This window comes from Saccostrea echinata, unplaced genomic scaffold (assembly GCF_033153115.1).
Source record: "Saccostrea echinata isolate AGI-Se365-2 ecotype Australia unplaced genomic scaffold, CSIRO_AGI_Sech_v1 ptg000054l, whole genome shotgun sequence".
Taxonomy (NCBI): domain Eukaryota; kingdom Metazoa; phylum Mollusca; class Bivalvia; order Ostreida; family Ostreidae; genus Saccostrea; species Saccostrea echinata.
In genome coordinates this window covers 12,584,029-12,601,755 of record NW_026889803.1, presented here as the reverse complement: position 1 = coordinate 12,601,755, position 17,727 = coordinate 12,584,029, and the positions used below count along the sequence as shown (strand labels likewise).

The window sequence follows — 17,727 nt, the reverse complement described above, 5'->3', positions numbered from 1 at the left end:
TTAACAGATGTATTTCTCTTGCAAATTAATTATTCAAGAATGTTCAACAGAATTTTTAAAAGTAATTCGTTGTACTTTGATTCCTATCTGATCAACGATTTTTGTGATTCTTAGCAATAAAAGTTTACACATACCTAAAACACTACAACTTTCAATTATGTTTGACTATAAATAATATTTTCTTAATAATACAGGAAAAGTTTTTTTACAACATAGTAACGCATTGCCCGCACACACACACACACACACAGATTGAGAGAGAGAGAGAGTGTGTGCGTGTGTGTGAAGAGAGTAAGGAGACTGGGGACAGATTGAGTGAGGGAAGGGAGTTGCTCTTACAAGCTTCTGTAGATCGGGAATATTTTTCTAATCCTAGTAAATGTTCATTTGTTGATTTTTTTTATGTAAGGTTAAGATTCTAGGGCTTAGGACAAAACCTAACCTTATTGGTGGTGAAAACAAGTTGTGCACCGAAAGCACATAATATGTATATGAAATTCATCAAACTTTTCCAATGCTAAGGCTTCAACAAACGTCAATAAGTTTGATATGACCCCATTATAAGCATCTCATTGGCCACAGACACCCAGAACTATCAATAAAATTGTACCCTGTTCCTCAGCTATCTTTACTTTCGCGAATACTCCTAAAACACTATGTGTTTCATAAAAGTAAAAGAAAAATTGAAATGAATTCCTACATAAGTTTGAAAAACAGAAAATGTAGTCATATCCAAGACACACACCCTTGCTATGCATCAGGGGTTTTCGATTATATCAAAAAAATGCTATCCTTTTTCCGCCTCTATACGTTGATTGTTTTACCACAAATCGTATAGTCATAGCGTATATTTGTGTGTGGAGACTGGAATGTATTGGTAGTAGAGAGATTCAGCTTTATATCTCATTATATGCTTAAGAAGCTAAGGAACATATATATATATATATATATATATATATATATATATATATATATATATATATATATATATATATATATAAGGTATATCATCAACGTAGTCCTGGTGGTGGTCGATCTTTTGATTAAACTTGAAGATCATACCTTCTTACGTGTCGTACACTTTGTCAAGTACTTCACTACAGTAGTGTGAGAGTGTAAATATAAAGGTCAGTGATTAATTATAATGATTTTTGCAATTTACGATGCTATCAGTAAGATATCTGCAGATTTCAAGCAGGTTTGAAAAAAAAATGGGATTGACGACCAGAAACTACATTCCAAGCCACCTGTTGATAAAAGTGTATACAAATATTTTATAGTGCGGAAGTTTCTCAGCCAAAACAGCAGTATAGATAAAGGAAATTTTCGACGATCTTAATTTCAGGACCAGGAGGGCTATTAAAAACGGTTGTGAGGGTTATTTTGTTTTAAAAGAATGTTAGAAATAAATGTTTAGTAATATTTTGAGATGGCAGATTAAATAGACGGAGAAAAGAATTGAGAAACATGCATGCGCACTTTTTGTGCGCAATAAATATATATTTTTTTCTATGGGTGACTTTGTAGCTCTCTGGTCGTTCATCCCAATTTTTTCCAGACCAGAGAGTCTTTGAAATTAATTTAAATTTTTTGATATGTATGAAAAAAAAATTAAAAGACAAGAAATAGATTTTTATGTTTATTGAAAAAATCCAGCTAGTATTTACAATCTTCATGAAAAGATAAAACAAGACACTGAAAATTCTTTGTTGCAAGAATAAAATTAACCAAAAATGAGAATTAATATGCAGAAAAAATGAAAAACAATCATTAAAGTTTTTATCTAAAGAAAAAATAAAATATTGTAAAACAATTAATTGAAACATTTTTTTTAAAAAGGAAATTGAAAAGAAGGTATTGATTAGAAAAAAAAATCATTCTTATAATTTATAACGAATTCAAAGTCAAAAATTTTAAAATAAATACTTTAAAATAAAACACAACAACAAACATGCATAAATGAATAAAATAAATAAGAAAAACAAACAAACAAAATATATTATGAATTCACTGTTAAAAAAAATAAATATAGGTCTGAAATAAGAACAATTATAGCATGTACATTAAAATTCATGATTAAAAACTATACAGAACTATGTACATATATTTACAAAAAGGTATAGTATCAATTATCTAAATCCCTCTAAGCCAAACCACACAGTTAGAGGTCTACTGTCACACAGATAAACGATTCTATACTTCTACTGGGGCTTACACGCTCATGGCGGCAAACTTCCGCACCAGGCACTGTACTTCAATCTCGGCTGGTGCAAACTACGTAGAAAACACAATTATACAATTAATCAAATTAGAAATCAGTGAAATTTATTCCATCAAAGGGGACAGCAATGAAAAAGACTTTAAACGTATAGTTTAAAAAAAAGTAATTATGCATACCAATGCAGACTTCAGTCTCTTTGAAGGCGTAAAAGAGCAATCTGGCCTCTTCCGCTTCCGGGTAGACTTGTCCTATAAACAAAACGAAATTATATATATCACAGACACAAACACTAATAAAACAAATATATTATAATAAATATATAGATGTGTTTGATTATTATAATCTTTCCATACCTTATCCTCTGTCTGTATGTCTGTGAGTGGGGTTGAAGAACAGTCGCTAACCCGTTGGAGCCCATTGCTATCACCACTGCTGTCCCCGGGGATGTTCCCCTCTACCTTGTCGTCTGCTAACTTCTCAAACTCTGTCAGTCCATCAATTATCTGAACAAAACACACTTGGTATTAATTCATGAAACTAATGTATTTACATGTTCTAGAAAAGATTTTCAACACTTAATTGTGTCAGAAGGAAATATTATTGAAACACATAAATTGCCAAGGTTTATTCATAAGTTCTTGAAAAGGTTACGCTAACTGAAAGAAAAAAAAGTTTACTTAATGAAAATCATTGAATTATACGTACCCTTTCAACTACAGCTTTCTGTCCATCATCTATAGGATTAGGACGAGTCTCGTCAGTGGAGGACAATGCAGTCACTTCTTGGGTACATGCTTCTGATGTGTCATTCTGTGTGATTAATACTCCTTAGTTTATAATTTACATTCAGTATTTATATATCAAATGATAACAACAATTTGTTCCGTGTATATCTAAATTAGATATTGTATCTAGTGATATAATAAAGAAGATTTACATGTTGAAATTCATATTACATTCATTCATCATACGAATGATTTTCAGTGTAATATTATGAAGAATGTGCATGGCATACATTCTATAATGTACAATTCTACATATTCCATGTACAAATCTATCAATGAAATATTGGAAGCAAGTTTATCTATCATGCTTTCCTTTATACATGTATGTGATACTTACGTCATCAACATCCTTAGTCTTTGATGGCTCTGTTATGGACTACTGAAAAGAATAAGGAAATTAAAAGTTAACAATATACTATAAACAATTTTTCCTGGATAGTGCCAAAACCCTAGCCCAAAGACCTATCTTTTAAAAAGAACATGGACGAATTAGACGTGAAAATGCTTATAGCTTCAAGTGTATAAAAATTAAATTGTCTTTGTGAACGAAGTATTTGAAGCAATAATCTGATCATTGAAAGGTTTGAAAATTCTTTGTGGAGAATTCTCTCTGCAAAAATTATTCTATGTTTAAAAAGGTTTTGTTTGGGGTTTCAACCCAGGCATTAAACATTTTCCTGGGGGTTTGAATCCAATAAAAAAAAAAACAATAAAAATATGAAAAATAGCAATAAAAAACATATCATTTCTTTTCCTAGAGATTGACATGTCAACCACTAGACCACGCAACTCATTAACAGGCTATGGTATTAAGATCTTGTTTGTGATATGGACCTTGAATAATGGACTTCAAATACATGTATTTCTCAGAAATATATAAAGGTTGTGTCATAAAAGTGTAGTTTTAGGACATTATGAATCTTCGCTTCACGTTTTAATTTGTTGACCGAAAAAATGTGTTTCTACTGCTCTACTTTTTTAACACCTACTCTGAAGATATACTTTCAAAAAATGTAGCAAGGATCCTCTTAAATGGGAAAATTGTGTTATATTATGATCATTTTTGCCCTTTGTGTGTGCATACTAATTCATAGATAAGTAATTTCAATACTTGGGATATGTAGCAAATTTTGATGATCCTACATGACTTTCTTTATCGAGCCATAGACATTTTTCTCTGCTTATTTGCTCATTTTTTTAGATCAATAAAGACTATTAATGCCACATAAGTCCTCCCAAAACAATAGTAAAGTAATTATTTTAAATTAGTTTCCTAAAATAGAAATTGACCATAGATCAATATACACATATATTTAGCAATTTACATGCACGATGAATATACAAGTTCTAAAAAGAATGATCAAATCTAAATTTTTGAAAAGTTTACCTTTGATATTTTTACCCAGAATTCCACAAAACTGCTTGCCAGCATCATCTTGATCCTGCTGTGCTGGCACAGTGCAATTTTGCTGCTGCAGTTTGGACTCAGGTTTGTTTTGTGTATTTTAACATCAATTCTCTGTAAGGACCAAAAATGCTTGGCCACGCACTATCATGGAATTTTATTTTATCACTATAATATTAGAGAGTGCCCTATATAAAGACTATTGGTGGGTAAATTTTGGACAGTACCTCCTTGGTTTCCATAGCAACGACTTTGAAATATTTTGTCATGGCAAAACTGACCTGATTGTCATCACCATGTAAAATAATTCCGTGCTTCCTTAATGTAGGAAAGTTATGAACATAACATGGGTTTCATTTTACAGCTAAGTAATCAAAGTTTCTGTGCATCTAAATTTTATTCAATTTAACCCAAGGTTTTTAATATGATACAGATCAATTTACATGAATTTGTCATAAAAATGAATACAAAGGTGCCTATTTCTTGATATGCATATTAAATTTTGCAGGCAATTGAAACTTAGAAAAAAGATCTTTTTAGTAAGATCAAGCTTAGATCTAAAAGATGCAAAAAGATTTGAGGTGGGGAAATCAGTTAAAAGTCATATTCCAATCCCCTCAAATTATAACTTTTCCTAAAAATTAACCTAGAGTTATTTCCCTTTGCTGACTCTTTTGCACTGAAGACAAAAAATTAAACTGGTGTTATTTCCCTTTGTTGACTCTCCTGTATTGAAGTCTAAAGAAGTTTATAACAACATGTGGCAAAAACAGACGCCAGAAAAATAAACATGAAACAATAACGGAAAAATGATGTGTTTTTCAACTTTTTAAATTGGAATTCGGGTGTGAATGGCAAAGGAATTCATCAAATGAAGGAGACACTGCTTTCTCAGCATTCAACTTGATAATGATGTACAGGTCTTTATTATGATAATAGATTTTTAATGTCAAATTCACTTTGCAAAATATTGAAACAAATTTTATGAGGTCTGACTTGCATTCCCATCATGTGGGATTCCATGTACTCTAAAACCCATGAGAAAAATACAAGATGCAATTGGAGGAAAACAACAAGCAGAAGATAGGGCAGTCAGTGGGAATGGTTAGAACAACCCTAGGCACAGGTATGAATTTGAATGTTTTCAAATATTCATTTTGTATAAAAACTACACGTAAGAAGCTTTTTTCAAATAAATTGACATTTTAAATAATTTTTTTTATATAATAGACTTAATTGGTCTATATTCAAAGATCACCATGTTAGCAGGATATTCCAGATATATACATCTTATTAATATATTTGCATTATAGGAATTTTTGCTTGCTTCAGAAAGCAACTTACTTTGGCAAATCATAACAACAAAGTTTATCAAAAGGAGGAGAATATTTTAGAAGATGTAAGTTTGTATGTAATAAAAAATATACACAAGGCTATATAAAAAAATTATATATTTTTGGAAACATTGTACACAGTGGCGGTTCCAGGAATCTTGAAAAGGGGGGGGGACCAGTGTGGTCTCGGGATACTGGCTCAAGGCCACACCAAAAAAATTGATTTATTAAATCTGAAATCTGATGTATATTTTGGACACAAAGGGGGGGGGGGGCTGGACCCCCCTCTAAATCCGCCATTGGTACAGTTTAAAATCTAATTTGGCCAAAAAAGTAGTTGGTGGTGGGTAAAAATTAGAGATGGTCGACTTAACGGAAACACATAAAAAAAAAATTTAGCCTAAAAAGAAGTCATATAATTCCGATTCACTGTAAAAGAACAAACATATTTAACTGCAGCTATAAATACAAACTAATAAGATAAAAATATAATATAATTTAGGACTGTGACACAGGAGCATCACTTATGAAAGGTTGCACTCAAATAGTACAACGATGAAGGATATATGAGCAACTGTAAGTACACTATAATTTAATTAATTCAATTTTCTTTTTTCACTTGATGTATGCTTTATCAAACTTTTAAGATAATCTTAATTCACAAGCAAATTTATGGTGGGTATAATTTATAAATATTCAATCAGAACTTGTTCAGGAAAGTTTCGCTTGTGAGTACAAGTTCATACATTGAATATGTATAAAATTTATTTAATATGCAATTATATATATATATATATATATATATATATATATATATATATATATATATATATATATATATATATATATATATATATATATATATATATGAAATAGTGTTGATGACTTGTATGATTATCCCTAATGCATATGATTTATACAAGAAAATTGCATAGGCCTATATGTATAAATTAACTACAAATAGAAATATCCAGTATACAGTAATGATTGATATAGTTGCAAATGCTTGGGAAAGAACCTTTATTCTTGTGTTTTTATCATCATTATTCAACACAAAGGCTATATACCAGAAGCAGGAGGCAGTTACAAAATTAACTAATGGAGACAGAAACCTTGCAATTGACTGTGAGAATTGAACATTGGACAGTATCTTCCCTGAACAATATTCTTTTGGAGAAGATTCTGTTTGAGCATGGGGACAGCTTTTGGAGTAGGTGATGGTAAATTGTTTCAGTTACTTTTATCTTGCGATTGGCTACACTGAAAATACTGTATGTGTACATAAATTGGCGTATTCAAAATTTAGCGCAATCACTGGGTATGGAGTAATCATGAATTAGCGCTACATACGTCTGCGGCATGTATTGTATTTATTAATGATTTAGTTAAGGTATTCATTAATTGGTGCATTGTTGTCTGCGTTAAAGGCAATAAAATATGAAGCACAGGTGCTTGGGAATGGGACCCCCTCCCCCGCGTTCCATACTCCAAGGGTTCTCCCCGACTTTTTTTATAATAAAATACATTTCTATTACACATTCACAAAGTATTACAATTCAAAAATCCAAAATATAATCTAAAACTAACCTTTTATTAAAATTCATAATCTCTGATACTAAAGTTCTCTTTTAGTATCCGAGAGTATGAATTTTTATGGGGGGGGGGGGGGGGGGGTCCCGTCCCCAAGCACCTGTGATATGAAGCCTGCTTTTTAAGTACACATGCAGGAATTTTGAGGCAATTTATTTCAAGATGTAAATACTAACTACTAGCTTAGTATTATATACATTTTGATAAAAATAGATATGCTTATATACTTGTATTTGTTATCACATGAAAAATGTAGTAGATATTAAACAATTGATTTTTGATTAAAGTATACATGTATGTTTTTTTTTCAGGGGAAAAGATGAAGATGATTATTTCAAGTATCACTTTTCAAACCCATTTAAAATTCTTCTTGACTGGTCAGACACAACACCACATAATGGTCAACCTCTGATGTAAAGAGAAATCATGGAAACATCAAGCCTAGCTGTTCCTATTGTCTACAAAATTGCTATATAGCAGCTATTTTCTACATTTTGTTTATCTCTAAATACACATTTTGGATAATGTTTAGATGTAGATTATTGCTTGATTAATAATTTGAAAAAAAAAACAAACTGTTTTTAAAAGTAACGATAAAATTATACATATTCACATGAATATGTGTATGTTTTCTGATTGTAAGACTATACATTAATGGTATTATTTTTAATGGGGTGTTAATTTATGGTCAGTCTAAATAATTCTAAATTTCTTTAACCAAATAAAATTGACATCTAAAGATTTGCATCTGGGAACAAGCAAAATTTAAAAGGAGGAAATTAACATTAGCTTATCAAATTTCAAACCTGCTAAATTAATACACTGTATCTACCTACCTATGCATGAAAAACTAATAATTTATTATTTATTTATCATTTTTGGTTGAAAAGTATCATTAGAGTTTTAATCCATTATCTTTTTCCATTTTTTACCTAGTATTTGAAAATGTTGTTTACTGAAATAAGTTCCAGTGAAAAGTTGAATAGCTAATTTTCATTAGATTTTGAGTTATCTGCCCTTTGTAAAGGATCATAGAGAAACAATAATAATTCATTTAATTTTGTTTTATCCTATTTATTATCTTTAATGATATTTACTAATCATTCCGTTTGTCTTATTTATTAGTGAGAAAAATGTTTGGAAAAGAAATTTTATAAAACAACCAGTGTCTAGTAACATTTTGAACAAAATATTATTTGGCAAAATGCCAATTTTCGAAGTTAAAAATACCGAAAACGAAAAAAATCCCCACTCCACTTTTCATAAAAGTTAACTAATATTATTATGGTGTTTTTAAAATTTCAGGTGATTTTTTCTTGAATTGCCTGCATTTCTTGAAAGACTTCTTGAAATATAGGGTAAAAACGACCATTTTCAAAATGTAAGAATTTGGTCATCTTTGAGCCATCAATTGAAGAATTTGCAGGTGACTTGTAGAATTTTTTTTATTGTGTTATATAGTGCTTCATTTGTTCTATTCATATAATGTATGAATTATCTCAAAATAATAAAGATGATTAAACCACAAGAAATCAAGTATATAGCATTTTTATGCTTGAATTGAGAGTAAATGGGGACAAAATCTATATTGGCCCGTTACCATGGCAACCAAGGTAGTAACTTTAATTTTGAATGTTGATTATGTCATAGTGTATGGGCATTAATCAACTGAAAAAGTTTCATGAAAATCGCTCATGGTGTGTGCCACAGCCCTACAGTAAAATTTTGGTCCTTACAGAGAATTGATGTTAAAAGTCCGATATCTCGATCACCGATATGTCGAATAACTTGCAAAATGGGTGAATCGACCATCCCAACATCATTACAATCACGGATTCTAAACTCGATATTTAGAGCTCTCAGATATCTCAAAGTTGTCTGAGAGTCCCGCCATGTTCGAAAGTTTATATTTCTAAACTCAGAGAACTGGTAATAATATTAATATAAACATGGTTTCTTGATATAAAGATATATACGACTCAAAATTTTATAATTATGTTGAGAAGATTTAATTTCTGTCCAACTCGCAGAGGACAATTGTATGTTTACCTTTTTTGTCCACACCATGTCCTTCCTCCAAAACCTGTTGATTCGCCAGTATCTTCTCAAAAACTTGGGTGGCTCAGGCTAAAAAATAAGTTCATAATACTGTAAAACCTTTATATTTTTTCATGTAAGGATAGGCTATAAAATGGTTGTTTTGGGAGGCAGTTTCAAACCCCCAATCCTTAACTAACCCAATACAATGAGGAAGGTGGATTTTTTTTTTCAACCAAAAAAATTCAGTCATACGGGTTATCGACCTTCATATGATTAAAATGTAAAAAGATAAAGTTTCCATGGTAATATACACTTGATTAATTACAATTGTACCTGTTTGGGAGCTCTGACTGGTACCACCTTTGTGGGTTGCTCCTTTTGTACCGGGGCGGAGGGTTGTACTTTCTGTGGCTGAGTCTGCTCCTAAAATACACTATGTTTATTTCATTCAGTGATTCTTTTATGATTCATATTCTCTCTCTCTCCAAGATGCGTTTAAAAAATATCCATTTATCTGAAGTGTGTTTCATTTATCACAAATGTTTCTTTATAACAATTATTTTTTTAATTGTAAAATCTCCATTTACATATTAATACCGCATAATTATTTTATTCGCATAATTATTCTATTCAATTCTTTTCTTTATTCATTATTTTAGATTGTCACCCCCCCCCCCCCTTCCAAGTTGATGAATATCACCTCTCTTGTCCATTTCCGATCTTTACTCCAGACCTTGTTGTACCTCCAGGGTCTCTTTCGTCGCTTGGGAACAACCTACAATACAAAGAATGTATTATGAACATTAATACTTTTAATAACCAAAAAGTACCTAAACATTGGATAAACTAATCTTACACTTTCAAATAAATGTCTATGAATTACATACACCTGTTTTGATTTTAACCATCACATTATTTAGTCAAATTTGTACAGCGTACCTCATCAGGCCAGGGTGGTGAAGTTGTGGTTTCCAGTTCTTTGGAGAGATCATCAAGCTTCTGAGAAAAAAATCATTATCATGTACTTGCTGTAATTTCTTACATATCTATCACTTTTACAGGTGGATTAAAAACATTAAATGGATGATGAACACAATGAGACTTTATTGATTGACTATCATTCAACACACCTGTTTGGGTACAGGTACCACCCGTGTAGGTTGATCACTTTGTTCCTTAGAGACAATTGGCGCCTTCTGATGTTCGGAAGGGGTCAGTCCCTAAAATCAAAGGAGGTGCATGTAATTTTGATCTATGGCTTATATATAATCAAAAAAGTGTTCCATCATGTTACCCCCACCCCCCTCGCTCTCTCTTTATAGATGTGTTTATCAAGTTATCAAAAGCTTGCATTTAGTATCAGAATTTTTTCTAAAACAGCATTTTAATTATTATCTGTTAAAATGGCAATGTATCCATTTACCGGTTATTTATGAATATAAAGCTGTATAAATATTATATTCACCTCTCTTGTCCATTTCTGGTCTTTCCGCCAGACTCTGTTGTATCTCCATGGCCTCTTTCTCCACTTGGCAACAACCTACAAAACAGAGAAAAGGATACGCTCATATGCCAGCCATTCATTATTACAAATGGTTATGATCATAATAATTTTACATGTTTGTAAAATTACATTTCGAATATAAAGCTGTACTTGTATATGAAAATTCTGTACCGTACCTCGTCGAAGGATGGCGGAGTAGTGGTTTCTGGCGAGGCTTTGGCTGGATCGTCACACTTCTGAAATGTATTAAAGAGCATAACATTGTACTACGTGCCCATGGCACTTAGTACAATGGGAGGGGGCTCCCCCCCCCCCCCCCCACTATTTTCCAAAGATAACGTTTTACTTTTGAAAACGTTCATTGAAAGACCGCCCCAACTTTTTGGTGCAGCATGGTTAAATCATGGTAGTTTGGTAATGTATTTAATATAATTTGATAATTAGGTTGTGAAGGAAAGTTGGAACAACCCCTATCCTCACCTCTACGAAAAAGGATTTTCAATTTATTTATTTATTTTTTTTTTATTTAATTTTTATTTTTTTGCTTGTTAAAGTTTTTCAGGTAAGTTTTCATTACCCCCCCCCCCGCCCTTCAAAAACGATACTATTATGTCTGACATGTATGTACTTGTTTTTAGTTATAAGGAGTCTTTTTTTTAAGCTGTTTGATAACATACATGACAATAAACATGCACCTGAATTATCTCTGGATCTGTAAATGAGGGATTATAAATTATAAATAAAATCCAGTACTTATTGTAATAGGCTAACATGCTTAAGTGCTCATTTGATGTGTTGAGGACAATTTGTTAAATACACAGTTTCATGATAATTCCTCCGATTTCCTGACTATTTCTTACTTTATTGTTTATTTTGAAAATTTGTCGCAAATACAAGAATCTGCATATGTTCGCAGAGTCTGTTTTTAGTCAACTCAACTCAGTAATCACTACTCACCCGCACCCCATCCCCTTCCAAAGAAAATCATTCATTTTTTCTTTTTGGTTAGAAATAGTCATAAACTATGTATAGGCTATATTATATCACCGTCAAAACATTGCCTTTTGAACTAAAATTTCAATCAATTTTCAGCATAATAAATCCTTGTGAGAGATCTGATAACACCCTCATCTTTGCTTGTGTTACATTAAAGTTTTGCAATTTAAGAAATTCAAAACTATGAAACTTGTAAAAAATATATTTACCCCCCCCCCCTCCTAAAATTCCTACATTCTTCGTGCACTACATGATGTATTTAGCTAGAACAAATTGACGTTGTCAATAACAACGTCCAAAATAATGTAAAGCTAGGAAAATATTTTGCTTTTCTATTCCATACCAAGTATATACGAAAAACTGTTTCTTTTAACCTATTGGGAAGAAAGAATTTTATTGCATTATATTTATTTCAATTACTTTATTATAAATGTATAGTATATTTTGAAACCTAAATAATGAGCAACAAAAGATGGACATCAATTTACTAATCTTATAAAATAAATATAAAATATACAGTCATGATTTCATACGAGTTCCTCCGGCAAAAGCAAACACATACATGTACAATAATAAAAAAAAAAGCCAGTAGATACTGACAATGGGTGTGTGTGTGAAAGAATGGGTGCTACGATGTCAGAATATCCTCAGTAAAGCCCCTTACATCTCTCTTCCCCACTCTCATCCCTCCCCGAGAAAATATGTATTACTAATGAAATCAGTTCTAAATGATTTTTCACAAAAGAAAACAAACAGCTTGAGGCATTACCCTCATATCTGTACTTTCATGCATCTTCTATGTTAATTCTTTACTCTGAGCAGCTGAATTTTCAGAAAAAACGGGAGCGTTGCAAGAATGCGTCCGATTAATTTGACTTATGTCGCTAGAGTGAGAGGTAACCACAACACAACGTAAGCATACTAAGGAATGTGACGTCATAATCGATGACAAATACCAATGAAAAATCACGTTGGAATGCACTGCAAACAAAACAGAGTTTTAAGAGCATGATTTTTTCTTATTTATATTTGAAAAAAAAATGGAAAATACCAAATATAACCCACCCTTTTACAGTTTACATCAAATAGACATTCATATGTTTATGCTAGGGTAGTCATGCTCAGGAAGTCTACATATTTTTAACAATTAAATACATGTATTCCTAGTACGCCAATTATGAATCCCCAGTCCTTCAAATCATTATCCTGATGCGGCCAACAACTTACATAAATGCCTAGACACTGCTAGATACGTAATTTTAACGAGGTCAGTGTTCCGTAGAACACCAATGACGCAGAATCATCTCAACCGAAAGTAGATTTAATGTCATCTGCACGTGATCTTAATTTAGTTTATAAGTATCCATAACGAAGAACCGTTCCAGCAATTTCACAACTTACAATGGGGGAATTTTTAATTTACACTGTTTCAGCCTTTATAACGACTATTTTGCTCTGTGGTGTTTGTGGTGAGCACCCGACAGGTGAGCGAGTTTGGTTACTTCCTGGATTGAACAGTTTTTATTCTAGGCCTATAATCTAGATTTAGGAAGTCATCACTTACTGTAGATCTATTTTACATTTTGTTTTTTAATTTTTAGGAGAAACGGTCTTAACGTTAAAAGGAATATATGATTTTTAAAATTAACTTGAAAAACAAATTTTATTCAGTGATCAAGTGATATAGAGTCAAAGGATTGGAAATTAAAATAATTAATCAAACAATTTAATAAGAATTGAAGAAATATTTCTGAAAAGTTAATGTAAAGCTATCAGGACTTGAATTGACATGCTTTGTTTTGATCAGGTTTAAAAAGACATTAGTATGGAGGCTACAACGGACCATATTTGTAGAGATTAGCGAAGACAGGGGTCGAGGGGCATGTACAATTCTTTTTTTTTTAAACCCATGTTTGGGAACTATTTTTTTTTAGGAGCGACTGTTATTTCAATAGTGCTCTTGAGGTTTCATGGCACTTTCAACATGGCGATGAGAGAAACAGGACTAATAAACGTATACATTTCACATTACACATTCACGGAAATATTTCGACTCATTAAAGCACTATATAGATATATAGATAACTGATGCAAGTGAATATAATGAGTGTTTTGTACATGTACATTTCGACTAAAAAATAATTGATTCTCTTGAATACATGTATGTGTGTTGTGCATGTACGTTCAGAGTTTTTGTCGAAGTTTAAGATTAAGAAAAGAGTACATTGTCTCTTTGCGGGCCTACTAACAGGATTGATGGGGAATTTAAAGGAAAACATTTTAAAACTTTATTGTCAGAATTGTTCGGATTTACAAAAACCAGTATTTCCCTGCATTAAAAAAGTGAACGAAATGTTACAATTTTTTGAAAGTTTATAGGTTAGGATTCTACGAAACAAATTCTTCCCTGTATGCAACATGTAACTTATATGTTTTGTGTGTGTGTGTGTGTTATTTATTTAGCATTACTTTTTTTTTTATTTTATCCAAGTTTGAAAAAAAAAAATTTTTTTCAATTTGGAATTTAAATTTTCAGTATATGTTACACAAGAATGTGATCAACTCGTAAACATCTCTGAAGAAAGCATTGTGAGGCTTGCTCCTGAGTCTACACCTATAAACATCACTGACTGTAGAATGAATCTCAGACCCACCATTACCAACAGAACAGATTCAGAAATACTCCAATCAGGGATGGTTCTAACGATTGATTACATAAGACTGTCCCCACGAATTGAAGGAGCATGTCTAAATAATAGTATCAACATTTATGATGGCTCTGAAAAATTGAGTAAGTATTTTTCTTATGTGTTTTCTTTCCTTTCTTTTAATGCAAGACTTTAACGCCACTGTACTATCTTTTAATCGTTGTTAAATGCATTTCTTTTTAGGGATAATTTTTAAAATATTAAATGAAAGTTTTTATGTTTCCGTTTCCAGATAAGCAGGATTTATGCGGAAGACATTTGGATCAGAGTACTTATGCCACCAATAGCACCGCTCACAAAGAGATGGGAATAGAACTGAAATCACATGGTTTACAACAAGGGATCAAATTTAAGGCTTTTGCTACTCCATTTCACAAAGGTATGCAATTGCTTAGTCTAATTTCTTGTAATACAAATGCTGTATACATATATACTGGATTTTATTTGTACTTTCAAGATGAGAGTTCTAGAACTGCACTCAGACTATTAGTTTTTATTATGCGGGCGATCAAATTTGCATCAAAATCAAAGTTAAGGATTTTGAAATTCACTTCTTACGCTGGCTAATTGTTGAGTTAGTTAAATAAGGAGAAAAATTAAAAAAAAAAACAAGTGTAAGCATATCCCCCTTTCTTATACGATTGGCTTGATCACGTCTTTTAAAATTACAGCACCCTGCTATTCCAATGAATTCCACTGTGAAAATGGTCGCTGTATCGCTGTCGGTCTCATCTGCAACAAACGTAACAACTGCGGCGACGGCAGCGATGAGTACAATTCACTATGTGCAGCGTTGTACCTCACAGCAGCCGCCATCATTGGCATCATCGTAGGAGTGTTCTTTGCTATCCTTATCATTCCTTTCCTTGTCATCTGCCTGTGCTGTAGGACGAAGAGGCGCCGCCGCGTCATGTATCAGCGGATATAGTCTGTTTAGTCAGTTTGCGAAATCCCACATCGATGTCTGACTTTAGTTTGAGTTTATCTCATGAACAACTTGTTGAACCATGTTTTATTTTGTTTTTCTTTTCATTTTTTATTTGTGATATGTTACATTTTGTACAATATATGAATCATTAGAATGCTCGACTTAAATTTTGCATTTGTGATCATGTTTTAATACCTTCATTTTTATAACATTTTCTCTTAATATGATGCATAGAATTATTTCTTTTTTCATGTAATGATTAGATGGAACAATGTAGAGTTGCAAACTGGTAGTGGAATACTGTAGCACAAATAACATTGTGAATACAAATACTTTTTTTTTACTCTAAGATATGTTGCTTGCCTGGTACCCAAGGCCTTTCCCGGGTCCGTGCTTCGACAGACCTCGGGTACCAGGCTAATATGTTGCTCTCTTTGATTTTCTTGGAGTATTTTCTGTTATGATACTTCTGCTGATACCTCTACTCAACTTTGCCTCGGGAAATAGTCCTGACCTCGGGGAACTGGAATCTTGCCAACTTCCTCCATGATATTCTTTAACTGTATACATGTTCTATGATTTAATGTTAAAATTTTTGTCTTTTTTAAGATAACAAGTGCCATAAATTGCCTCTCCTTTAAGAATCTGTGCATTTTTTTTTCAACATAATATTCAGGAATGTGAATACACTGTATTTTTATTTTATAATTCATTGAAGTTTAAAATCATAAATCGTATTTGAGTGTTGTTCTTAATGCATTTTCTTTATTTTGTTCGATTTTCTAATATAAACAATGACTGTTTGAAGAATAAACTATGATTTCTATTTTCCTATTTGTTTTGTTAAGTGAAGTAAGAAATGAAAACTGACATTTCATAATATAGATATTTTTAATTTTCGGATATTTTTTTTTTATCTGCGCACACTAGGAAAAACCTTTCAGTATACCGTAACTGAATATTGTATCAGCGGATATAGACTGTTTAGCCAGTTTGCGAAACCCCACATCTGACTTCAGTTTGACCTTATCTCATGAACAACTTATGTCCATGCCCATTTTTTTTTAAAAAATTTTTATGTGTGATATGTGAACAGGGTCACTCTATTAATGTTTGTGAATATTTACATATTGTACAATACAGGGGTCATAGGAATGCTTGACTTAAACTTTGCATTTTTGTGATCATGCTTGTTTCATTAAATTCATTTTTACAACATTTTCTTTAATATGTTGTATATATATATTTTTTAAATATTAGGTTTAATGAAACAATGTAGAGTTGCAAACTGGTAGTGTGATAGCACAAACAACATTGTATTACTTTGTATTTTCAGATATGTTGCGTGCCTGGTACCCAGGACATTCGTGCTTATTCTAGAACTTCAACAGGCCTCGGGTACCGGGCTAATACATGTATGTTGTTCCCTTTGAATTTCTCGGAATATCAACTTGTAGATATTAATTTATCATACCAGTAGAGTTATCAAGTATTTATCTCTTTTAAGAGGACACGTGCCATAAATTTCCTCTCCTTTCAGAATCTGTGCGTTTTTTTCTAGAAATAAAAAAGACATATTGAAAAATGTTTATATATTTATTTTATAATTCATTGAAGTTTAAGGTCATAAATCGTTTTCATTTTTTTTTCCATTTGCTTTTTTGTGTGATTTTCAAATATTTACACTGAATTTTTGAAGAATAAATAATGATTTCTTTTGAAAATGTTGTTGATTTATTTTTTGTCAAGTGAACTACGAAATAAAAGGTGTATCTGCACAATTTTAACTCACTTGCTTAGAAAATAGAAACCTCTTAGATCACTGTGAATATTATCTCATACACTCTCTTCATAAAATAACAATGTACAATTAATTATTTTTCAGTTTCTTTAACCACGGGGGAAAATTGTAAACAAAACTTGGGGGATTTGTACAATATATTAAGTATTATCAAGTTTCGGGTAATTATTAATTATTAGATATGGGGTTATATTTTCTAATAAGAAAAATATGTAAAAAAAAATATATATATATATATTACAAAACATCGAATGCTAAATGGATATTTAGTTTTTCAAATGATGATTTGTTCATCATCATGACGTAGTTTGACAACGTCGAAATTCGGTCAGTTAATAAGTCTCGGATACACTCTGACTCAGAGTCTCAGACGCATATATTAGTGATACAGGCAGAACAAAAAGTACAGTAAGCA

The 17,727-nt window shown here is 31.7% G+C and overlaps 1 protein-coding gene and 2 long non-coding RNA genes across 3 annotated transcripts; 2 read left to right on the top strand and 1 right to left on the bottom strand.

The window, feature by feature from the left end:
• Nucleotides 1–2,200: 2,200 nt before the first annotated feature.
• Nucleotides 2,201–2,955, bottom strand: LOC133206318 (uncharacterized). Its single transcript, XR_009723742.1, has 4 exons — nt 2,927–2,955; nt 2,575–2,724; nt 2,398–2,469; nt 2,201–2,274 (listed from the first exon to the last, which is right to left on the bottom strand). It is a non-coding gene; the product is annotated as an uncharacterized LOC133206318 (long non-coding RNA).
• Nucleotides 2,956–6,250: 3,295 nt separating this feature from the next.
• On the top strand, nt 6,251–7,774 carry LOC133205494 (uncharacterized). The gene is made up of 3 exons (XR_009723618.1): nt 6,251–6,321; nt 6,804–6,955; nt 7,647–7,774. It is a non-coding gene; the product is annotated as an uncharacterized LOC133205494 (long non-coding RNA).
• A 5,394-nt stretch (nt 7,775–13,168) lies between these two features.
• On the top strand, nt 13,169–17,210 carry LOC133204580 (uncharacterized). Its single transcript, XM_061340334.1, has 4 exons — nt 13,169–13,359; nt 14,412–14,666; nt 14,816–14,962; nt 15,255–17,210. Exons 1-4 carry the CDS (start codon nt 13,278–13,280, stop codon nt 15,509–15,511), a joined length of 741 nt encoding a protein of 246 aa, XP_061196318.1. The 5' UTR covers nt 13,169–13,277; the 3' UTR covers nt 15,512–17,210.
• Nucleotides 17,211–17,727: the final 517 nt, after the last annotated feature.

What these genes read in the sequence shown, in the direction of transcription:
- LOC133204580 (XM_061340334.1), top strand. Translation starts at nt 13,278, where the DNA reads ATGGGGGAATTTTTAATTTACACTGTTTCAGCCTTTATAACGACTATT. An exon ending in TGATGGCTCTGAAAAATTGA is followed by an intron (nt 14,667 to 14,815) that starts GTAAGTATTTTT and finishes TTCCGTTTCCAG; the next exon opens with ATAAGCAGGATTTATGCGGA. An exon ending in TGCTACTCCATTTCACAAAG is followed by an intron (nt 14,963 to 15,254) that starts GTATGCAATTGC and finishes TTAAAATTACAG; the next exon opens with CACCCTGCTATTCCAATGAA.